General features: G+C 42.6%; 1 protein-coding gene across 2 annotated transcripts in view; it reads left to right on the top strand.

Moving 5' to 3' along the window:
- The window catches only part of rev3l (REV3 like, DNA directed polymerase zeta catalytic subunit), a 72,485-nt gene that overhangs the window by 45,840 nt on the left and 4,264 nt on the right, over window positions 1-22,381 (top strand). Inside the window, exons 9-27 of one of the 2 annotated variants that reach the window (XM_046373660.1) lie at window positions 2,272-2,414; window positions 3,552-3,680; window positions 3,944-4,181; window positions 6,772-6,914; window positions 8,687-12,485; window positions 13,190-14,070; window positions 14,225-14,313; window positions 14,533-14,658; window positions 15,359-15,551; window positions 15,715-15,826; window positions 16,065-16,180; window positions 16,924-17,042; window positions 18,029-18,147; window positions 18,494-18,635; window positions 19,338-19,582; window positions 20,130-20,238; window positions 20,813-21,019; window positions 21,408-21,517; window positions 22,237-22,351. In XM_046373660.1, coding sequence (XP_046229616.1) covers window positions 2,272-2,414; window positions 3,552-3,680; window positions 3,944-4,181; window positions 6,772-6,914; window positions 8,687-12,485; window positions 13,190-14,070; window positions 14,225-14,313; window positions 14,533-14,658; window positions 15,359-15,551; window positions 15,715-15,826; window positions 16,065-16,180; window positions 16,924-17,042; window positions 18,029-18,147; window positions 18,494-18,635; window positions 19,338-19,582; window positions 20,130-20,238; window positions 20,813-21,019; window positions 21,408-21,517; window positions 22,237-22,351 — 7,135 coding nt within the window. Of the gene's footprint in view, window positions 1-2,271; window positions 2,415-3,551; window positions 3,681-3,943; window positions 4,182-6,771; window positions 6,915-8,686; window positions 12,486-13,189; window positions 14,071-14,224; window positions 14,314-14,532; window positions 14,659-15,358; window positions 15,552-15,711; window positions 15,827-16,064; window positions 16,181-16,923; window positions 17,043-18,028; window positions 18,148-18,493; window positions 18,636-19,337; window positions 19,583-20,129; window positions 20,239-20,812; window positions 21,020-21,407; window positions 21,518-22,236; window positions 22,352-22,381 lie in introns of both variants that reach the window. The other variant, XM_046373659.1, reaches the window with a different exon arrangement.

Here is a 22,381-nt window from a genome sequence, read left to right as displayed (position 1 = left end):
AGATTAACTTCCTAGTATAAAGCAGTGTTACTTTCACTAAATAGTAATACAATCGATTTTTTTGCATTATTTTCACTGAAAAGGACAAGTCTATAAAATGTAATGCAAGATGTCAGTGTTACAATTGCCCCCTTGAAAAATTAACCCACATTAACCCACTGTATCTCAAATAGAATCACATTTCTGTCTGTAGCTTACTGTCTGGAAGCTAGCAACATCAATATTGTTGATGTTGAGAAGTTCTTGTTCATTTTAAATCAATAACTGAGAGAGAAACTTGTTTTCAATTTAAATGTATAGTCATGTATAATTAAGACAGTAGAAGAAAAATACAGTGCATCAAGAAATTAACTTTCAAACCTCAGTATGTGCTTTTTGTGGAAACCTTCAGGCAAGGTAAAATGATGCAGCTTCTTTTCCACAGACAAAAAGAGAATCTAAGCGAGACCATGTAGAGTAGATGTCATCGCTCTAGCTTGTTTCTGATTGGAGAAATTTTGTGTTTTACTGTTGCCCCTGCTACAGTTACCCCACTTAATTGAGTTGTCTCAATTGAATGTTGTCAAATAGTCAAATGGAAATGTGTCCCCACCCCAAAATGCAACATTATACCCCCTGCAGCTCCTTATGTCATTGCTTAGAAACATTTTTTCCAGTATTTAAAAATGTAAGAGGTCAACAAGACTTTCTGTTACCTCAGTGCAGTGATGTACAGCAGAAGCTTTTTTTTCTGTCTCATCCCCTTTGTATATCTTCCTCCTCAGCCGCATCTTACAAACTCTTACAGCAAAGAAGCATGGAGGGTGGGCGTGGCTCGCTAGCAAAATGTGTTAATCGCTGCAGTAATCTCTCGACGCCTGCCAGACTCCCTCCCTCGCTGCTTCTAAAGTCGTTAACTAGCAGACTAATTAAGAGACATCCAGACAGTGGCACGTGCACGCTGACTCTCTGGAGGCCTTCCCTCATAAGCCAGAACAAAGTCTCCGGACGACAATGAGACTGCAGTAAAATCTCTGTCACTGTCATCCCTACCTCACACTCTGGAATGGACTTCGGCTTATAAAAATCCATCGCTTTTATATGTGTAGCTATGTTTTCATCATTCATCACTTCTGAAAATCATTTCTGGTTTAACAGCCTCCCTGCCAGGTGGGATCTATCATTTAAAGCAAGCCTTTAGCTCATTCATCATTTAATGTGAAAGGGTGATCATGTGAATGTGATGTCTCAGTAAAGTATTTCTCTTGTCTGTGTTTAGTTTACTTTCTTCCTCTGGGCTTTCTACTGCTGGGCTCATACGTTTTGTTGTGCAGCTTCACCTGTCTGCCCCAGTGTTCCACCTAAATGTTTTAAGATTGAATTTATCCTATGAAAGTCAACTGTGCATGCCTATAGTCACTGCAGCAACAGGGGGGTTAAATCAGTAACTTCAGGGCATTTCATTTTCAGCTTCTCCTGCTTTTTGTGGGAAATGTGCAGCCTCCAGGGCACAAGACTCTAATCTCGAAACCTCTGCCGTTCACTCAGGTCTAAAAAAGCTTCTTCTGGGGTTTGGATCAGTTCACTCAAAATGGAACTCTTTTTTTCTGTTTTTTTCCTTCTTCTTCTTTTTTATGACCGTTCCTGTGAAATTTGCTCCACTTGTAAGTGGTAGCTGTCTGCCTGGTCTACATTTCAATATTTCAGAGTCACTAAGTGCTGAGTTGCTAGGTGATGCAGTAGGGCATCATGGGTAAGGGAGCGTGATAGGCAGCTTGTAGCTGAGAGCGATCTGGACGGATACAAAGCCCGAGTTGGCTGCTTGCCCGTTTTCCATTCATATTCCCTCTCCAACACACACATGCACACACTAACCAGACAAGAGGCACTCTCCATGCAGTTAGCCATCCATACACCTCCTCTATGTAGACATACAGAGAGTAAACAGAGCACATCTTCTCATTAAGAGATGCTAATAAAACGTGACTGCATAAGAGCAGATAGCATAACATCCTGTGTGTTTCAGGTAACTGCCAGTCTGACAGTACTGCTGATGCTCATACTCCTTTAGCATGAGTCCATCTTTCCTTTGCGAATGTGATGGAAGCAAACGTGTTGCATGCATTTTATCTGTGTATTCGCTTTGTGTATATGCTTGATTTAAACTGCTCATCTTAGGTCAGTTACTGAGGCAGGTGTGGTGTGACTTCATTGCAATGTTTTCAGTGTTTTGCTCCCAGAATTATTGAGATTCATACATTCATAAAAACATTTCTGTCTCTCTCTGCTCAGGACGCAAGATTCATCTGTTGGCGATGGGGACGACCAAGAGGATTTTCTCAGTGAACTTACTCTCCATCCTGACCCTCTGACCCCCAAGGGACTGCTGTGTACCCCCGCCAATGCCATGGAGGAGCATAGGGACTTGCAGCAAGGTGAGGAAAACCTGCTACTGGAACTGATAAAACCTGTTCTGGTAAAATGTTGAAAAATCTGTTATCACAAGTCAAGTGAGTTTGACTGATATAGCATCAAAGGACTTTACAGCATATGACACCCTCTTCACTTGGACAAAAAGGAAGAAACTGCAGGGAGAGCAGATCATCATCAGCACATTAAATGTGCTCAGATGACATGGAACTGTAGAATTTCACATTTTCATGGTGAGAAGTCATAAATTTTGAAACCAACTGAAAAAATCTCAGCTAATCTCAGTCTATTTAGCAGCTTTTCTGGAGCTTTTGTATGCATTTGCAAGTACTAATACCAAAGTAGTCATTTAATCTGTTGGTTGTCTTTGTTTTGTGTAAGACCACAAAATATGTCTGATGTGTTTTGAAAAGTCTACTGAGACTGCTGAGCTTTTCTTCAACTTCAGAAAACTTGCAGGGCTCCTACTGCTCCTTAATCATTTCACATTTTTAATTTTATTATTTTTATAAAGTTTCTATTTTACAAGATTTAATTTTACTTACCTATTTTTTGGTAGCAGGGATAAAAAGAATTTCACTGCACATTGTACTGTGTATGATTGTGTGTGTGACAAATAAAACTATCTTGTACTCTCTTGTACTTGTATCTCATATACAACAGTATGAATCCAGCTGTGGTTGTTAAATTGGATTATTCTATGTATCATGTTTGCAGTAGTTTGTTAGAATCCCTCTTGTGTGTACACCATACATCCTCACCTTTCAGTTTTTTTCTGTAATATTTTATAAATCAGACAGCTCTCCATCAGTTACTCTATCAAACAGATAGAGTCATTATTGTCAATTGTTTTTCAGTTTGTCATTGAAGTATGTTTCTTTGTCTTTATGTTCTTTATGTGATTGGCAGAAGAGTATTTGTTTTCTTTCTGCCTGTCACTCCCACTGTGTCTGGGTTCAAAGTGTGACACTGTGTGATTAGCAATGGCCTAATCTGCAGAAACACTCTGCCAAGGCTCCTGCAGTGGCACACACACATAGACCTCATGCTGGACTATAGTGTTACTGCTGCATCCATATGTGTTGATGGACAGGTGTGATACTTCAGTGATGTTAACAGTACTTTTTCCTCCTCCGTTCCAGACTCTGTGAGGAGCAGTGGTAAAATTCCAGAGGAGGCCCTCGTTGATGAGGAGGCCATCTTGAGCCTGCTGGAGAACAGTCCGACCTTCCTTCCGCTCTCCCAGACATCCAACCACTCACCTCTGTTAGGTATAGTAGCTGCTTTGACCCACACAGAGCTCTTGCTTGCGCTTTTTTCTTTCTTCTCCCTAAAGCTTAAATCTATTTGAAATAAATGAGTGGCTAAGATATGGTAACTGTGCCAAAAGCCTGTAAACAAAGCGTTAAGTTAAAAGGTTCCAAAGGTTAAGCCAATTTATAGCCTAGCTTAATTAATTTGGGACCACACTTGTTGCCTGCAGCTAATGGATGTAATGTGTTTTAAATTATTATTTTTTTGTGTGTGTATGCAGACAGCAGCCAAGACAACGCCATTATTGATTTGCTGGCAGGCCTGGAGGATGACGGTTACTGCAGGACCCCCGTTAGGCAGAAAACCCAGTCCCAGTCACTTTCTGGTGCCAGGAGCTACCACTGTAATAGCGATGAGGAGGAGGCAGGGCCAGAACTGGATGAGGAAGAGGCTGAGCTCAGTGTGATAATGTCACAGCGGTGGGACAGCGAGCCTCCTGAGAACTTCTCCGCGACAAGGTAAGTGTGTCACAGTTTGACTAGAAAACCTTTTGTTCTGTGCTTGTGCAGTATTATCTCTATCGGAAGCAGCTCAGTTTAAAAACAGATGTAGACAGAATAGAAATAGTGAAGGAGTGTATTTCAGAGAGATTTTAATTTAGACAATTCTCGAGGCCATGGGTGCCTTCTCACCTGTTGGAGGGAACAGATTTCTTTTCTTACATGTACAAAAACCTGTCATTTTGTCTTTGGAAAAACTGTTCATTTTAATTAGATATAATTTTGGCTTGAATATTAAAACAATTGAGCTGCCACAATAGGAAGAGAATTAGTTGGAAACTACATATTTTGATAATTTTGGTGTCACTTGAAATGCTAGAAATGAAGGCCTTTGCTTCTTTGTCACAATTTTCTGACTGAAGGATTCTTTGTGAAAATCATCAATAATTCATGAAATAGTTTGTTAGCCTTCAGTGTTGTCTTCAGTAAGTGAACAGCATACTCTGTTGGGCTTAGATCAGGTGACTGACTTGGCCAGTGAAGAATGTCCCATTTCTTTGCTTTGGGAAAGTCTTGGGTTGTCTTTGCTATGTGCTTTGGGTCCATCTGCAATATGAAGCAGGCACCAGTTTTCACCATTTGGCAGGATCTGAGCAGAGCATAAAGCCCTAAACACTTCAGAATTCATGCTGCTACTTTTATCAACAGTCAGGTCATCAATAAACACCAGTAACTCGCTTCCATTGGCAGTCATACACGCCCATGCCATAATGTTGCCTCCACCATGTGTGACAGATGATGTGGTTATGCTTCAGATCATCAGAGCTGATCCCTTTCTTCTCCACACTTTCTCTTCCCATCATTCTGGTACAAGTTAATCTTGTGTCATCAGTTCAAAGAATCTTATTCCAGAACTTTGCAGACTTGTTTTTTTCTGTTCTTAGTTGTTAACAGTGGTTTGTACCTTGTTGTGAAGCCTCTGTATTTACATTCACAAAACCATCTCTTGACTGCAGACTTTGACAGTGACATGTCTGCTTCCTCAAGAGTGTTCTTGACTTAGCTAGATGTTGTGAATTCTGCAGTCATCCACTTTCGTTGTCTTTCATGGTCTTCCAGACCTTTTGGTGTTGCTGAGCTTGCCATTGAATTCCTTCGTTTTAAGAATGTTCCAAACTGTTGTTTTGGCTGTGATGGAAATTTTGTATGCTTTGTAGTAACAATGACATAACGTTATACTTTTATTTTATACTTTCAATTCAATTCAATTCAATTTTATTTATATAGCACCTTATACAATCAAAATTGTCTCTAGGTGCTTTACAGAAACCCAGAGCCTGAACCCCCGAGCAAGCAGACAGTGGCAAGGAAAAACTCCCTTTTAACAGGAAGAAACTTGGGCAAGACCTGGCTCACAAGGGAGAACCATCCTGCTGATAGTTGATGTAGTTAGTCTGTAGCTTTAGTTGTGTTGTGTTATAGTGACCAAGTAATGATCTGGCTGACTGTTATAGCCCCGTTATAACTAACATTCTGGGTAAAGCATAGGGCAGGATGAGGGCTTGATCCCACGAGAAATAACCTAAATCCCTGAGATGGGCCCCTGACGGTTGTTGCACCCTGTCTATTTTCCCTCAACCTGTAAAGGAATGTTTGTGAAGCTCCAAACAAAGGCAACATCAGAAAGTATAAAAATGGGATGAAGTCTTCAGTCAGTGGGGCACAACTCTGACCTGCTTACTGCCGTGTGGTTCTGTGTGTTGCCTCCTCTCTATATAGAGATTAAACATTTTGGTGCACGCTACCCTTCCAGTCTTGTTGTGTTTTTTTTCTTTTTTTAGCTCACTACAGGCTACATCTTTGTTATCACTCTGATGGGTTTATTTTGGTTTTTGTTTTTTTGTTTTTTTTCAGCCTATGTTGTTTCGTTATCTATTGTTTTTACCTCAGGGTAATTTTCATTTTCTATTGCTTGATGTACAGAGTACACTCTGAACTTTATTTTTCTCGTGCAACTCAACTGTGCAATATTATGGACCACGTCCGTTGCTGAACTGTTGCATTTTACTGAAATCCCCTTACCCTTACCCTTTCACTTGCATAGACATTTCTTTGGACCTATTGTTGAGTGTACCTGGCCATGAAACTGCTTGTCAGCCATTTGTCCCATCATTTATAAGCCACCAAAAATGGGGATGGGTGTATAAAAATGGCTGTAATTCCTATATAGTTAATGCCACACTTTTGTCAAATCCCTTGAATTAAGGCTGAAAGTCTTCACTTCACTCACATCATGAATGTTTCATTTCAAATTCAAAGCTCTGATGTACAGAGGCCAAATGCAAAAAACTTATACTTATCCCAATATATGTGGACCTAACTCCCCCTGGAGTAAGTGTCACTCAGGCGCTAAAAGGTAGTCTTTAAATATGTGATTGAAGTATTTGTTGGCGGTTAGATGGTGGAGAGCTACAGTTTTCCAGTCATATTACATGACTACATTCAGAATTTGAACACGAGCCAGCAGACACTAAGCAGTTAGATGAATGTTGTCCACGATGTGCATGTGCCTTGTTTAATCAGTGATTGGTCGTCCCTGTGTGTACAGGCCCAATGTGAAGGAGCCAGAGGATGGCTTCAGTGACGAGCAGCAGGAGTCCTCTGACGATGACATGGAGTGGAGTGGGAATAACTCTCTTTTTGCCAACCTGTCTATCCCCCAACTTGATGGGGCTGCGGATGAGAGCAGCGGTAAGTCATCTCTTGTTGAGATGTACCAAGACAGCACTTAAATGTCAGTTTACTATGACACTTATAACACATCCCTTGGCAGGTGTGCCAAGTTGTAAGTTGTAAGTGCAAATTTTTACGTGGGTGCTTTCATTCAAGTGGCCTTTTGGACACAGAGAGAGAGAGAACTTAAGTGAAAGAGGGAAAGAGGAGGGGGGCATTGACATGTGTGTCTGTTAACTAGCACTCTGTTTCTGTTTCTCTTGAAAAAGACAGTCTGTGCTATTCCACTGTGTGTGTATATTTGCATCTAAATATGCACATATGATTCGACTCCACTGTGCCGTCTAGTCTTCAGTGAATAATGTTAGCCTATCCTTTGTAACACCATGGAAACCAGCTATAACTTGGGGTAGTTGGCTAGCTTCAGTGTGAAGTTGTGATTTCTGTCAATATTCCTTACAATGTTCAATGACAAGTGTTTTTTTGCAGTATATCATGCAAATGCTGATAACATTAGTCTACAATTGTTTTGTGTGTGTTTTGTGTTTTTTGATTGCTTATTTTGACATTCATAATACATAAAATGATTGTATGTTGCTTTTCATGTGTGCAGCGTGTGTTTGACCCCAGAAAATTGACTAGAACTGGTACCGTAGTGTAATGTAATATTGTTTGGTAAAGTTTAAAAAAAATAAGAAAAAAACAACAACAGTGCATGTAAAAGTCTAAATGGTGGGTCTGGACCTGCTGCCTCCTGATCTGCAGGGGCTCTTCACATTTGCAGGTTGATGATATTGAGAAAGCTGCATGCAGATGCCAATTAATCTATCCGTTCTGAACAAGCATGTTTGAACTGGAACCACACCAGTATTGATGAAAAAGTAACATCATTGCACTGATTCCAAACCACAAATTTATTAAAATGGACATTTTGATCCCAGGCAGATCTTCATCAGGTGAAAATATCAGGTGTCACTTTTGTCTCCTTACAGCAGCCAAGAAAACTATAACTAGAAGTTGGGATAAACCCAATTCTCCTGAGCAGAAACAATGGTTTGATGTGATACAGGAAATGAGGATAATGGAAAGACTCACTTCTATATTAGGTTTGAAGGAAGATTTACAAAGAGATGGCGGAAATGGATATTTTACCAAAAGAAAATAGGGGATTGGCCAACAATTTGTGGTCGCACCTAAGGGTAATTCATCTATTGGGAATGTTTATTTTCTTTCTCACCACCAGGTTCTCCTACAGGCTCTGTTTGTTTGTTTACTGTACTTTTGTTTACATTTTTATTTTGATGATGACTGTGTATGGAATTTGATTCTTAAAAATTTAATAGAAAACTAAAGTGTCTAAAATAAGTGATCCACAGCTGCTGAGGGCGGCTTTTAGTAAGAAACAAAGAAAACTTCTGAACTAAAGAGAAGGAGTGGGGTTGACCCCAGTGCTGTGAATAAGCATCATGTGAGCTACTTTTAGTGTTAAAATGCTTTATGAATATGGCCTTGGGGTGTTTCCTTTTATTGTCTATAAATCTGAAGTCTTTTAAAGAACATATTTGATCTTGATTTGAAGAAAAACAAGTATATATATATTTACAGTTTAATTAAAGAGTTTGGTCGAGACCTGCTCAAATTGGAAAGTGTCATGCGATAACTTTTGTTGTGAATTGACGCTATATAAATAAGCTGAATTGAATTGAATTGAATATATTTGAAAATCAGAGGTTTTAATCCTTCTTTTGCTGCTGGTAACACTTGTGCCTCCTCTTCTCTTGTATCCATAGATTCGTCTTTAACAGACAGTGGCTCAAGGACCCAGTCTTCTCTAATAGTCACAGAAAAGATGCTCAGGAAAAGAAATCCCTTCTCTAGGGAGACTGTTCACCCCGAGCACAGACCAGTTCATGTGCTGGACACAGAGCAACCACTTGACAAGCACTTTCAATCTAAAAGCAGCCAGGACAGCAGTAGTGAATGTTCAACAGGGTTCAAGGTTAATAAAGAAATCCCCTACATCCCACCAGTCAAACACCCCATTCCCTGCAAGATAGCCAGTCACCCTGAGGTGTCTTCCATCTGTGTAGACAAAGAGGACATACGACCCCTGTACACCTATGACAATAAAACCTCCATAGCTTTGGATAAGACAGATCTAAAAAGTTTCCCATTTGGTAACAGAAAAGTCACCAAAAACAGAAAGAAGTACGGCAGCATAAAGAATGTAGAAACAAACTGTCTGTCCATTCTTCAGAACCACAGGACCTTCTCTCTCTGTTACTCAGAGCTGAGAAACTGCTCAGCTAAGACAGAGCTGGAATTGAGCCAGAAGGACAATAAAAGCCCCATCCTGAGGAACATGTCTTCATCCCCATCACCCATGGAGGAGGATGAGTTTCTTGATCCTCAGGAGGAAGAAATGGGTCAGGATAGCGAGGAGGGAGATGTTGGTGAACTCAAAATCAGGTACGAGGACTATCAGGAAAATAAGACTGAGAGGACTATAGTGGCCCAGCAGGAAGCACACTACAAGTTCTTCCCTAGCGTCATTCTCTCCAACTGCCTCAGTAGGAAGAAAGCTGGAAGCAAAAAGCTTACTGATTCCTGCAGTGAGCTTGGACAGACACAGCCTCGCAGATCTAGACTAAAAGTGAATAAAAAAAGGTTGGGCATGGTCGGGCATACAAACAAATTAAACATAGTTGAAAGCTCTACCTCTGACAGCCAGGTTAGTACTGGCCTCACCTCAATCACACTTGCTTGTCCTTTGACCACAGAGCCAGAGATGCCAGTTTTGGAGAATAAGCCAGTTAAAAAGGCTGAGCTAATGAAAGATCCAGGTCCAGTCATTTTGGGAGAGCCAATCTCAAAGGAGGAGCTAGAAATTGATGAGAGGTCTGTAAATGAACAGACAAAATCACTTTCAGACTCCCCTCCCTCCACTGTTCTCAGTTTTTCTGAAGATATTAAAGATTCAGCAGAGGATAGGTTAAGCCCATTGCAAGATTTATCAGCTAAACTCACATGTACGAAACCTTCAGCATTGCCTGGTAGCAAATATACCTTGAGGGCCAAACGGAAGATGGTGTATGACGGTGAAGATGGAGAACACTCAGGTGTTCGTCATAAAAACCCAGCCACTGTCAAAGAACGACTCAAGGACACGAATGTTCCCAGTGGACAGGAAGTAAAATATCAAAAACGCCGCAAGAAGGAACCCCCTATCATCATCAAGTATATTATTATCAACAGGTTCAAAGGACAAAAAAACATGCTGGTGAAAATGTCCAAAGTGAATGCGGAGGAGCAGTTGGTGTTGCTGACACCAGACAAGCTAGAACAATACAATAAACTGGCCCCTCTCAAGGATTTCTGGCCCAAGGTGCCAGAGTCCACTGCTGTCAAGTTTCCCATCACTGAGGCAAAGGCTAAAAAACACCCTAAAAGAAAGGCAAAGATCAGCTCCTCAAATAAGAAAACAATCTGCAACGCTGCCAAACCTCGAGTTAAACAGTGCGAAGGGGTCAAAAGAATAAAAGGCCGTCAGAGAGGCCCAGTTCTACCGTCTCTACCGCCCCCTCGGCCATGTTACTGTGAGTTGGCAGATGACCATGGCATTGAGTATAGTGATGTCATGGTGGAGTTAGGCTACCTCTCTGATAGATCCCCAAGCCCTGTAGACTCAACACCTCCACGTTGCTGGTCCCCAAGTGACCCTCTAATGGACACAAGAAGTACAGACCAGCTGATAAATCCACTCAGTGACCCATGTCTTAGTACTGCTTCTCACAAGCCACGCACAGTATCTTCAGCCAAAGGAGCACAAGATAAGTGTCAAACTGCCAAACCTAAGAAATTTACAGATGCTAAAAAAAAAGTAAACAAGTCTGCTGTCAAGCCTCTAAAGGAAGAGGAACTTAAAAAGGAGAAATTGAAACAAAGTAGTGGTTCTGCTCCAAGTCAGAGGAAGAAGGCTAAAGATCCAGCTGAAGGTAGTATCAACGGTTCTAAAACAACCAAAAGACCTAGAAGGTCTCGCAAAAAGAAGACTGAGGAACCCAAAAGCAATGACTTGAGTAAAAACAGCTCCCAGCTCCTTTTCCTTGATGGTGAGCTGCCTCCTTCTGAGAGTTCCTCTGAAGAGGTCCCTCCATTTCAGCAGCCGGTGAGCACAGATAGCAACAGCCAGAGCAGTTCCCAGACTGCATCTATATCAGACTCAGTAGCTCATTCTATAGAACCAAAGGTTGAGGACTGTGAAACTTCCATCATGGAGGTCAACCAAAACTTTTCAGCACAGGTTCAGCTGAAGCAGCAAGGTTGCCAGACCACTGTGGTAAAGGTGGAGGCTTCACAGGAGTGCACAGCTCCCTCATCTCCTCCTGCCAGTAGACCCTTACTGGAGGACAGTAAAGAACCCCAACTAGCAGTGGCTTCCCAGCACTCAGGTCCCAAGAATGGTGAAGTCCCCACTCTCTCTGAGACCCCTTCTGGGTTGGCTGTTCTCAAACAGCTTCTCCAGAGGAGGCAGCAGGGACAGGCCCTTCCTTTACAAGTGGTTGGCACAAACAACCACTCCACTGCCATAGCTCAGGCCACAGCACTACTCGATCCCACAAGTAAACCAGCTAAATCCAGAAGAGCTCCCTCCACCACTCCTCGGAAACCCAGGGCCCCAAAGTCTACCACTCCCAAAGAAAAAAAGCCCAGAATCAGGAAAGGCAAGGCAAGCAACACTCAGCCAAATCTATCAGTGAAGCAGGATGGGAATATGTCAGATGACTGCCCCATCTTCCTGTCAGACCCTGGTCTGGACAGTTGCAACTTCATAGAGGACAGCTTATCACCAGAAGTCCCACACAACTATACCTTTGATATAAATGCCATTGACCAGACCGACTTCTCCAGCCCATACAGTGGAAGCCAGTTTGTCCTGACTGATAAAAATTTACCAGTTAAGTTCCTGAGTGATGTCAGCCAGGAAGCGGTGTCTGCCCAGGCACTGGACATTGAGAAGAAACTTGATAGACTGTTTGGTTCTGGAGAAGACCTGCAAAGAAGCTCTGACCTGCACAAAGTGAGACCTGTCAGCCCTGACCTTTTTGATAGACCCGAGAATGTAGAGTCTGTATCAAATCACCTCACATTCCTTGACTCTGAGAAAATCAAGAGCAGAGAGTGGGACTTGTCATTAGGTAAAGCCCATACGCTCAGCCCCTTTCAAGACTTTCACTGTGAGAGAAAAGAATTGCTCTTTTCTGTCTTCGACCCTGTCCTACCATTGCCTTTAAGTTCTGCATCCTTTGTTGACCATGAGGGCTCTCCAACTGGGGAGCTCCTGGAGGGAATTGATGGACTAACATCCACAACACCCAGTAGCTCTCCACGCTCCATCAGCTCACTATCCCACGTGAAGGCAAGTCAGCTGCTGCGGGGGCCAGGAGGTGGAGCACACATCCTCAAGCCCCTCATGTCCCCTCCAAGCCGGGACGAAATCCTCAGCACTCTTCTGGACCTGGAGATGTCAGAGGCAACCTTCCAGGAGCCCTTCTGTAGTGACCCCTCTGATGCACCAGGGAAACCAATGTAAGACTATACACACCGCCAGCAGAAGATTTCAGAATATATCAATTGAATGGACTACAATGTCCATAGGTAAAAATGTATCTAAAACAATAGAAATGAAGCCTGACCAATATATCAGCATGGATGATATTATTGAGTGATTAGAGCCTTACATATACAATTGTTTCTTCATATATTTATAGGTAAGTTCTTACTTAAAGGTACGTTGAATTTTTGACCTCTAGTAGTGCTATGGAGCAGTGTCTTCACAAGTGGGTCCGCAACTTTATTGTACACATGCACATGTACAAACATGCAGTTGTGCATATACGGTTGGCACTGCAGAGAAACAGCATTGTGCAAACTAAAGCTCAAGAATGGAAATGCTGAGGATATGTTTTAGAGACAGTGTTGCCGGTACAAGTGTGTTTTTCCACTCAAGAGTGCTGATGTTTTTATTTCCACTGTAAAATGTCCTGTTCAGTACACATTTGGTCACAACTCATAAATAACCAAATTTATGGTATCTTCTCAAAAATTTTAGTCAGCCTTAAAATCCATAATCAATTAAGCTCTAATTAATACTTTTTCTAAGGCTTCAATCAACGTAATGATAATAAATAATATATGACTTGAAATTCTCCACTTCTGAAGTTTTGATGAACTGCAGTAACTATTAAAATCTAGATAAATCAGCTAATCACATTCTTCCATCTGTTTTCTAGGGAGGTTGGTGGCCGCAAGTTGATGGTAGGCACCAGACTGGCTAAGGAGCTAGCAGAGTTCAGTGGGGAACTGTCTTTGGAGGGCCTCCATTTCTGGAAGACAGCTTTCTCAGCCATGACACACCCCACCACAACTATTACCTCATCTTCCCAAACCCAAGGAGCTGAGGTGTCACAGGCCAAGTTTGACTCAGCCAGTGACAAGAAGGTTATCCTTTTGCCCTGCAAAAATCCACCAAGCCGTGAGCGTGTGCAGCTGTGGCTGGAAGCCAGGAAACAGTATGAGAGTTTACAAAAAGGGAGAATAGACAAAGGGCTGCTGAAGAGAGGCCTTGGGCTGGATGTGCAGGGGAACCCAGAGAGAAGTGAACAGCCAGCTGCTTCCACTTGTCCAGTAGTGGAGACTGAGCTGAGTGAGAGACTCTCCAGTATCAGGACCCAAAGGAGAAAGAAATGCAACCTGTCCCTAATAATATCTCCCGTGAAAAGCACAGACTCTCAGTGTAAATCCACAGAGGTGAGTCCAGTTTCAGATGAAGTTGGCATAAATATTGAGCTGGAGGACAGAGAAAATGATGATGAGGATGATGATACAGCCACCTCTCCAGAGTCCCCAGAGCTGCCTCCCTGGCAGCAGTCCTGTCAGCCCAGCCCATCAGGGCCAAACAGGCAAAGTGAAAATTCTCCAGAACCACTGTCTCCTAGGCTCTCTGACTCTCTGGAGCAATTAGGGGGTAATCTTAGTCCCTTACTCCTCCATGTGAGTAACAGGGAAGAGGGGAGAACTAGTCCCCGCCTCCTTCACAGCACCCCCTTTTTAAGGAGGCGACAGAGAGGCAAAGAGGATCTGGATCCAGTATGCAGCACGCCGATATCGGAGGGTGAGGCAAATAGCAGTGCCATTCTGCCTGTAATCTGTTATACTTCATTTCAGCTAATAAAAACTGTGCACCAGGATTTAGAATTTATCACCCCTGACTATTTCTAGTCAGTCTGTTACTTCACTCGTCTCTGTTCTTCCTGATTCTGTTTCAGCTGCAGAGGATGCCATTTCTCAGAGACTAAAGCAGAGGAGAAGTCAGGCAGACCCACTGAGAAGAGTGTTGCTGACCACACAGATGAAGGTCAGATCACAAGTGTTTATTATTTTTGATTTCTCCCCTGGTTAGGAAATGGCTTTAGAATGTCAGTATAGAGCTGTGCATGGAGCGTGTCATTTGTACCTGATATCATATTATATATTAAAATCAGTCCCTCTTCCACTTGTTGTTCAAATTGAGATTTTTTGTGTCTGCGTTGTTTGTTCATTTAGACTTTTCTCATGTAATCCTTGTCTTTCTCAGAACCAGTTTGCTGCTTTGAATGTGCCAAAGAAAGATAATTCTCAGATCGAAGGGCCAAGCATAGCCAACTCTTATGGCTTCAAAATCAGCATGCAAAATCTACAGGACGCCAAAGCACTGCATGAGGTGAGCCCTTAAGAGACGAGCCTATTTTCAGAAGACTGAGCCCTTTTTTTGGACTTTTAGGAAGGAAGACAGGTTATTTCAAATATTTATGGTTGGAGTTGCGTGAGGATGCCATTGCTTGAATCATTTCTGTCAACACATAACTTCAGGGTGGCATTAGTATAAGTTTGCCGATGATCTATGGCTCAGTATAGATAGTTGTTAAGGAATTAGATTTTATTTAAACACAATCTTCATTAGAGCTTCATTTGGTTCATTCAGCACACATGGGTTCAGGATAGCAGAAGTGAGGTTAACCACCGAATCCAATCTTTTTTGGAGCCCATGCGCTCTATTAATATTTACTTAATATTCCTGTCAATGAATAGTTGCCCTTACCCAGACAGATTGAAAATCAAATCCATGCTACTCTGGTAATAGTACCACAACTAAAAGAAGAATAATGATAAGAAGTAACTGCAAAAAAATAGGGTTGGGGAAGAGTGGCCAGATAAAATGATTACATAGATGCTGTTTGAGTGAAGAGATGAATGAGTACAATTTAATGGGTAGAAAGCACGCTTGATTTGTTGCTAAAAATGAGTTTTCTGTCTATATTGTTGTTTGTTTGTTTTTGGTACACAGACACCTTGACCTCAAAATTCAAGTGTAACAATTAGAGCTTCAGATTGAGTTCCTTCCTTGTTTGTCTTTCCCTCAGGTCCAGTACCTAACACTGATGGGCATGGAGATCCATGCAAGAACTCGACGTGACCTTGAACCTGACCCAGAGTTTGACCCCATATGTGCCTTATTCTACTGCCTCAGTTCTGATGCTCCCCTGCCAGATATAGACAGCACCCAACTGACGGGTGCCATTGTGGTGGACAAAGACCATCAAAGTTGTGACCAAGGTTAAAACTCATTTCACTATAGCTGAAAAGGAGGGCGTGTGTGTCGTTATTCAGCATTATTCAGCAAAGTAGGCAGGGTTGTTTACATGGATTACACATAGTGTGCATGATCTGTTTCCATGTGCAGTCAGGCTAATGAATCTCTTAAAATGCCCTTCAGTAGGTCACAGTGGAACATCGCCCCTGCTGGTCAGGTCAGGCGTCTCTGGGCTGCAGGTGACATATGCCACTGATGAGAAAGTGCTGTTTCAGGAGCTGATTTTCATCATGAGGAGGTGCGTAAGTGTGGCCAAGCAGGTGTCAACCCGGCTCCTTAATATTCTCAACAGTTAATTGAGTGGGTTGCCACTGTTGTGCTCACCACAGACATGTTGAAGCAACACTCGAGCTTTTCTGAAGCAAGTTAAATTTACATAATTTTAAGAAATATTTTTAAAAAAATGTAGAAATGAATACCGTTGTGTATTTCTTTGAAAATAATCTCTTGGTTCGAACATGGTTGTGTTCTCTCAGGTTTGACCCAGACATCCTGGTGGGGTATGAGGTGCAGATGCAGTCCTGGGGCTACCTCCTCCAGCGGGCCGCAGCGCTCGGAGTGGACTTGTGTCGGCAGCTGTCGCGTGTGCCAGGTCTGTCACCACAGCTGGGAAACTTGGTCTTCTTGTAGTTGATGGGCAAATGTCAAGAAGCAGAGTACTCAGGGATCTTTTCTGTGCAAAAGATTGATGTGTAGAAATGGATATATATAACCAAAAACAAAACCTAACTTACCTGTGTGTATTTCATAGTTTCATATGAGAGAATGTCATTTGGTGAGTTTGCCATTATGCGACAACAGAACTTACTTTGCCATGTTCCACACAGTAAACTCCAGCTGGTCCTCAGCTATTAAGTTCCTCTCTTTTTAAAAGAGGCTCTGCCACTTGAGGCCAAATCCATAAATTGTCAGTGGTGCTTGTTAAACTTGTAGCAGCATATTGCACATGTGCAGAATGCTGTTGAAGTAATTACTGGTCGATTATTGACTCTGACAGTTTGAGTTTGGCTGAGAAGTAGTCCTATCACACTGAAGGCGTGTGTGTGCGCTTTTATTTTTTTCTCTAGCAAGCCTTCATTATAGTCTGATGGAAATCATTAAATCCAGGTCAAGAAAAAGTGTGTGTGAGTGTTTGTGCATGCACGCACTGTGAGCACTTTAAGTAAAAACATGTGTGGCCCTGTTTGTGTGTGGGAACAGCACCTGTGTTTGTGTGTGTGAGCCTATGTGTGTTTTGGTGTTTCTGTGTGTGTGTGGCAGCTGAATGGAGAGCCTCTGGCAGCTCTTCTCCTCCTCTGTAATTGGCTGTCTGTCTGGCTCTGTGCGTGTCCTCAGGTGACTCCAAAGAGAACCGCTTTGCTGCAGACAGGGATGAGTACGGAGCCGACACCATGACTGAGATTAACATCATCGGCCGCATCACCCTCAACCTGTGGAGGGTGATGAAGACCGAGGCAGGTGTCCCGGCATGACCTCCACCCCCTCCCACACCTCCCGCACAAGCTGTTCCTCTAGCCTTTCAGGCAGGATTCTCACTGCTGTTAGATTTTTTTCCTTTTTTTGCTACTGCAGAGGACATTTGTGCCACTTAATTTAGTCTTCTTATTGAATTAAGAAATAAAGTCTTTGCATTGCATATTGGCAAGTAAACACCCAATGTGTTCCACTAGAATTAGACTGAACTTCTTTTACATTTCATCCTTCACCTCCTCATTGTGTTTTGTGGTTGTTTTTTTTATTTTCTCTGTAGTCTGGCAGTCTCTGCTGTTGTCAGCTTCAGTTTTCGGCTGTCAGCTCAGTTGTTTTTTGATCAGAAATGCTCTTCTTCTCACTCTGAACACAGGGAATGCCTTGGTCACAGCTTCCCAGAAGTGGTCTACAGTAGCTTTGAGTGACCAGTAGTTAAATTTATATTCAGCCATATCACCAAAAATATAGTGTGTCAAATTCAGCAACTGAGAAAGACTTTTGGTAATTTGGGGGCAAATCGATTCTTATAGACATTTTGTGAATCTTCTGGTGAATGTTCTCATAAAACAGTGCTTCCCAACTTAGGGTTTGGGACCCCCTCAGAGGATCAAAAAAAAAAGAAAGGATATCAGGAAATAAGTATATATTTTGGTTGCAGAAAACTTTTTTTCCCCACGTTGTTGCTTTTTTCTTGTGAAATACTGAATACTTTTACATCTACATGTGTCTAAGAATTGTTCAAATGAAAGAGTCTAAGAAAGAAAAAAAACGCTCTTTGGTTGACCTGTTCAGAACGCATGTTCACACAAGACCATAACCTGTGATTAGTGGTCATAAGCAGAGACACACGCCAATAACATTAGGAGCCACAAAGATTCAGTGTGATGTTTTAGAAAAGGAAGGTCAGGGTATTTACGGTTGTAGAGGAGGGAAGGCCTATGATATTGAGGTTTTATTTTTTCCCCTCCAGGTTACCTTGAACAACTACACTTTTGAGAATGTGGCCTTCCACGTCCTCCACCAGCGCTTCCCCTTGTACAGCCCGCGCACACTGTCCGACTGGTTTGACCACAACACCGACCTCTACAGGTTTGTGCCAGTACCAGACACACAACATCACATATGTGTGTTATTTTGGGGTTGTGGCTTTTTTTTTTGTTCATTTTTGGACGTTATGATGTTCACTTTCTATTTTTATTTGAATGGCCTGTGGCTTGGCCAGTACTTTGAATCTATTTTTTCTTCCCCACGAATAAAAATGGATGTATGTGTCCGTTGTGCGTCTTTCTGCTGCATAGACAGACCGATTTATGAAAAGACCATCTTTCCTGCATTGAAATATTCCTTTAACGCATATGTGGAAGATTTTATGAAGTCGGTCAATAAAAACACTGTATTTTAATGATCATGCTGCGTGTGTGTGTGCGTATGTTAGATGGAAGATGGTGGACCACTACGTGAGTCGTGTGCATGGCACCATGCAGCTTCTTCACCAGCATGATATTATCGGCAGAACAAGCGAGCTGGCCAGACTGTTCGGGATTCAGTTCTTACACGTTCTCACCCGAGGATCACAGGTACAAACACACATCACGTGTTCTGGATGCTCTGATTGGTTCACAGTTGTCTACACAGTAGCCTTAAAGCTATCAGAGGACTACAGATGGTTCATGTGACAGTCCCAGCCGCTAATATGATTATGTTAAGGGGATAGTTCAGATGTTTTGCCACCAGTTTGGAGAAGAAGGAGGAGTACAGGTGTAATTACACCTACAGGAAGTACAGGAAGTAATGTACTACTGTAGGCATAGGCAGCAGCAAAATGTATTTTATCCACCTGCAAAAGTGTTACACAAAAGTGCTACATTTGCAATATTTTCAGCACTTCACCCTGCAGGTAAATCAGCAGTCTCCAAATTAAACTAAAGCCCTTATCCCAACACCTTACTAAGACACTTATGTCATGTTTTCCTTTAATTTGTCACCTTTCTGTATTACATATTTGGAAATTATTGCAATTAATTTTATCATTGTTATCTGTATGTCATTGTTTTTATTAATTAGAACATCAGCACTGGGGTGTAGCAGTGTGTGGCTGTTTTAAAAATGTATAAATAAATAGCTGAATGGACATACTGAATGACTAGAATCTCAGAGTTCATTTAAGATTGGTGAGATAAACAACAAAAAAAATCAAACAAGGTATCAAAATGAATTTTATTTAAGTTAATTATTACAATACTTCCAAAATATTCATCATCATCTTATTGTCCCTGCAGTACCGCGTTGAGTCTATGATGTTACGCGTGGCCAAGCCGTTGAACTACATCCCTGTGACACCCAGCATCCAGCAGCGAGCCCAGCAGAGGGCGCCGCAGAGCATTCCTCTTGTGATGGAGCCTGAGTCACGCTTCTACAGCAACTCGGTGATCGTACTGGACTTTCAGTCGCTGTATCCCTCCATTGTGATCGCATACAACTACTGCTTCTCCACCTGCCTCGGCCACGTGGACAGCCAGGGAACGTAAGGACACGACATTTACACACACCTACGCCATGTACTCCAGCTTGCTTAGGTTGCGTGTCTGCTGGGAAAGTCTCCTCCTAGTGCTGCTGTCCTTCCCTCATTATTTTTAATGGAGCAGGCACACTGAGAGCTCTATGTGTTGTTCACAGCTCAGGGCAGTCAGCATTGCAAGTGAGGATGTATTTCAGCCTTTTTCACCGGGATTACTGTAGTTGCATAGCAACAGCAGGAGCCACGATCACTACTTTCCAGCATGCACATGTGTTATACTCCGAGGTAAAAGAAAGAAAGTAGTGGCTCCATGCTCTTTGCTCCATGTGCTTTCAAATTTCAGTAAATCAACTGCAGTCCCTCAGATTGGTTTGTAGTTGGGGGGGGGGGGGGTTGTTTAGCTGCAGTAGGAGAAATATTCTTACCCAAATGTAGGGAGAACAGAGAGGGACTTGGATGCATACACACTCACACGCAAAACAAAGATAATTATCTCACCTTGATCACTTTCTCAGATTTGCCCTAATCCACTTCACACGTGTGTCTGTTTCAGGCCTGATGAATTTAAGTTCGGCTGCACCTCCCTGCGGGTTCCTCCTGAGCTCCTCTACCAGCTCCGCAACGACATCACCGTGTCTCCAAACGGCATCGCCTTCGTCAAGGTATGGCACCCTCTGACCCTCCGCTCTGATGAGACCTCACCCGGCTCTTAACGTTGACCTGGGAGAACACTTGGCCTCTGTGTGAATCATCTCTCCTTTCGGCGAGGCAGGGTTATTAAGGGGGGTGAAGGTGAAGCACGTTTACAGAGCGCCCACCTCATGCTCTACGTCTGCGCACCGCACTCCCTGGATCTAGTCCTGCAGTGTCATTACATCACACAAAACACACACACAAAGGCACTACACAGTGACTACTAGTGTGTAATGAGGTTATTAAAAGCCATAGAGGGAAATGGTTTGGTCCGAGTCTGCTTTGGTTACTCAGTAAGTGGACTTTGTTTCTGAAGCTGGCCGTCATTCATTAAGCTTGTGGTTATATGCATTAAGTATTCAACTTAAAGTGTATTGTTTTTTCAGTTAGTATGGAAGAAATCAACACACATTACTGTTTTATACTAACAGGAAATGACATTAATTCTATGTGATGCTATTTGTCGTCTTTTCACTACTATCGCCGTATACTCGCCGTATCCTCATTTGTTCTCATGCTCACCTTCTTGTTGTTCGTGTCCAGTCTTCAGTGCGTAAAGGGGTCCTGCCCAGCATGTTGGAGGAAATCCTCAATACGCGGATCATGGTGAAGCGGTCGATGAAAACCTACAAGCAGGACAAGGCCCTGATGAAACTGCTGGATGCCCGGCAGCTTGGACTCAAGCTCATCGCTAACGTCACCTTTGGCTACACCTCCGCCAACTACTCTGGACGCATGCCCTGCGTGGAGGTAAGCTCACCAGAGGTTGTTATCAGTACTGTGGTCTTGAAGAACAGGAAGAGGAGGGCTGAGACAGTTCACAGTCCATGGAGTTCTTAGTATTTAGAAAATTGAGCAGAAAAGTTGAAGACAGCGAAAACCAGGACAGCAGCTTTGTGTTGGTTATGTTTTCAAATATCACCATATTTAAAGCCATCTGTGGTTCTTTTGGACAAGTGGAATTGATATGACACCACATGTTTTCATGGAAAGTGTTTCCAGTGTTTTTGCAAATCTGAAATGATCTATATTGGGGGAAAAAAATCAGTGTGAAACAGACAATTCTGTAGAAACATTGCACAAGTATTTCTCTTGTACATCAGTGTTTGTTCATCAACTTGTCCCTTGTGGTTTTCAGGTTGGAGACAGCATCGTCCACAAAGCCAGAGAAACTCTGGAGAGAGCCATCAAGCTGGTCAATGACACTAAGAAATGGGGAGCGCGGGTTGTGTACGGAGACACCGACAGGTAAGCAGTTATTTATCATATATATATTTATATATCATTAAAGCAGGTCAGGCAGGGATGCAAATAATGCATACTTATAAAGACTGATCCTAAATCAGCCTAAGGCCACACGTGCCACACTGACGATTCTCATTTGCCAACTTTCACCCTGTGTTAAGGCTGCCTGCAGCTCTGCTGATGTGTTACTACCTGTCATCTTGTTAGAGCCCCTCATAGCACCTGAACTGCCTTCTCAATCATATCACATTTTATTGACAACTTGCTCAAAGGCTCTCATTCATTCTCAGCATTAAAGAGGCTGCAACGTCTGGGTTTTCCAAGCCGTGAATCAGAGAGTTGTTGTCTCTTGTGCACTTTTTTTGATTAAACTAAAGTACATGAGCAGGAAAACCAAAAAGGAAGGCTTGCATTTATTTTTTTCAAGTGTCTCAGAAGGAAATGAGTCCAAAAATTCTCACTGACAGATTTATTTCAACTTCCATGTTGTCTAAGTCCTCCACTGCTGCTTTCATGCACAGCACTTCTGAGACCCTCAGTAAATACAGACCCTGAATGAGAAGTTGGTCGGCTTCCCTCAGCTGAAAAACGTCTTTGAAATGTATTTGTTTTGTCCTCATTTGACAGGCAACAATAGAGAGATAACAGCAGGTGAGGGGGAGAGATGCTGGATTACATAGTTCACGGTCAGCACTAACTCTGTGTCTGTGTGTGGTTTGCAGCATGTTTGTTTTACTGAAGGGAGCCACCAAAGAGCAGGCCTTCAAGATCGGCAACGAGATCGCTGAGGCGGTGACTGCAACAAACCCCAAACCTGTCAAGCTCAAGTTTGAGAAGGTAGTACACACAAGCACACACATGGTCCTG

Source organism: Scatophagus argus, chromosome 19, assembly GCF_020382885.2.
Source record: "Scatophagus argus isolate fScaArg1 chromosome 19, fScaArg1.pri, whole genome shotgun sequence".
Classification (NCBI taxonomy): Eukaryota; Metazoa; Chordata; class Actinopteri; family Scatophagidae; genus Scatophagus; species Scatophagus argus.
The sequence above is the reverse complement of the archived record's forward strand: the minus strand, read 5'-3'. Positions and strand labels throughout refer to the sequence as shown.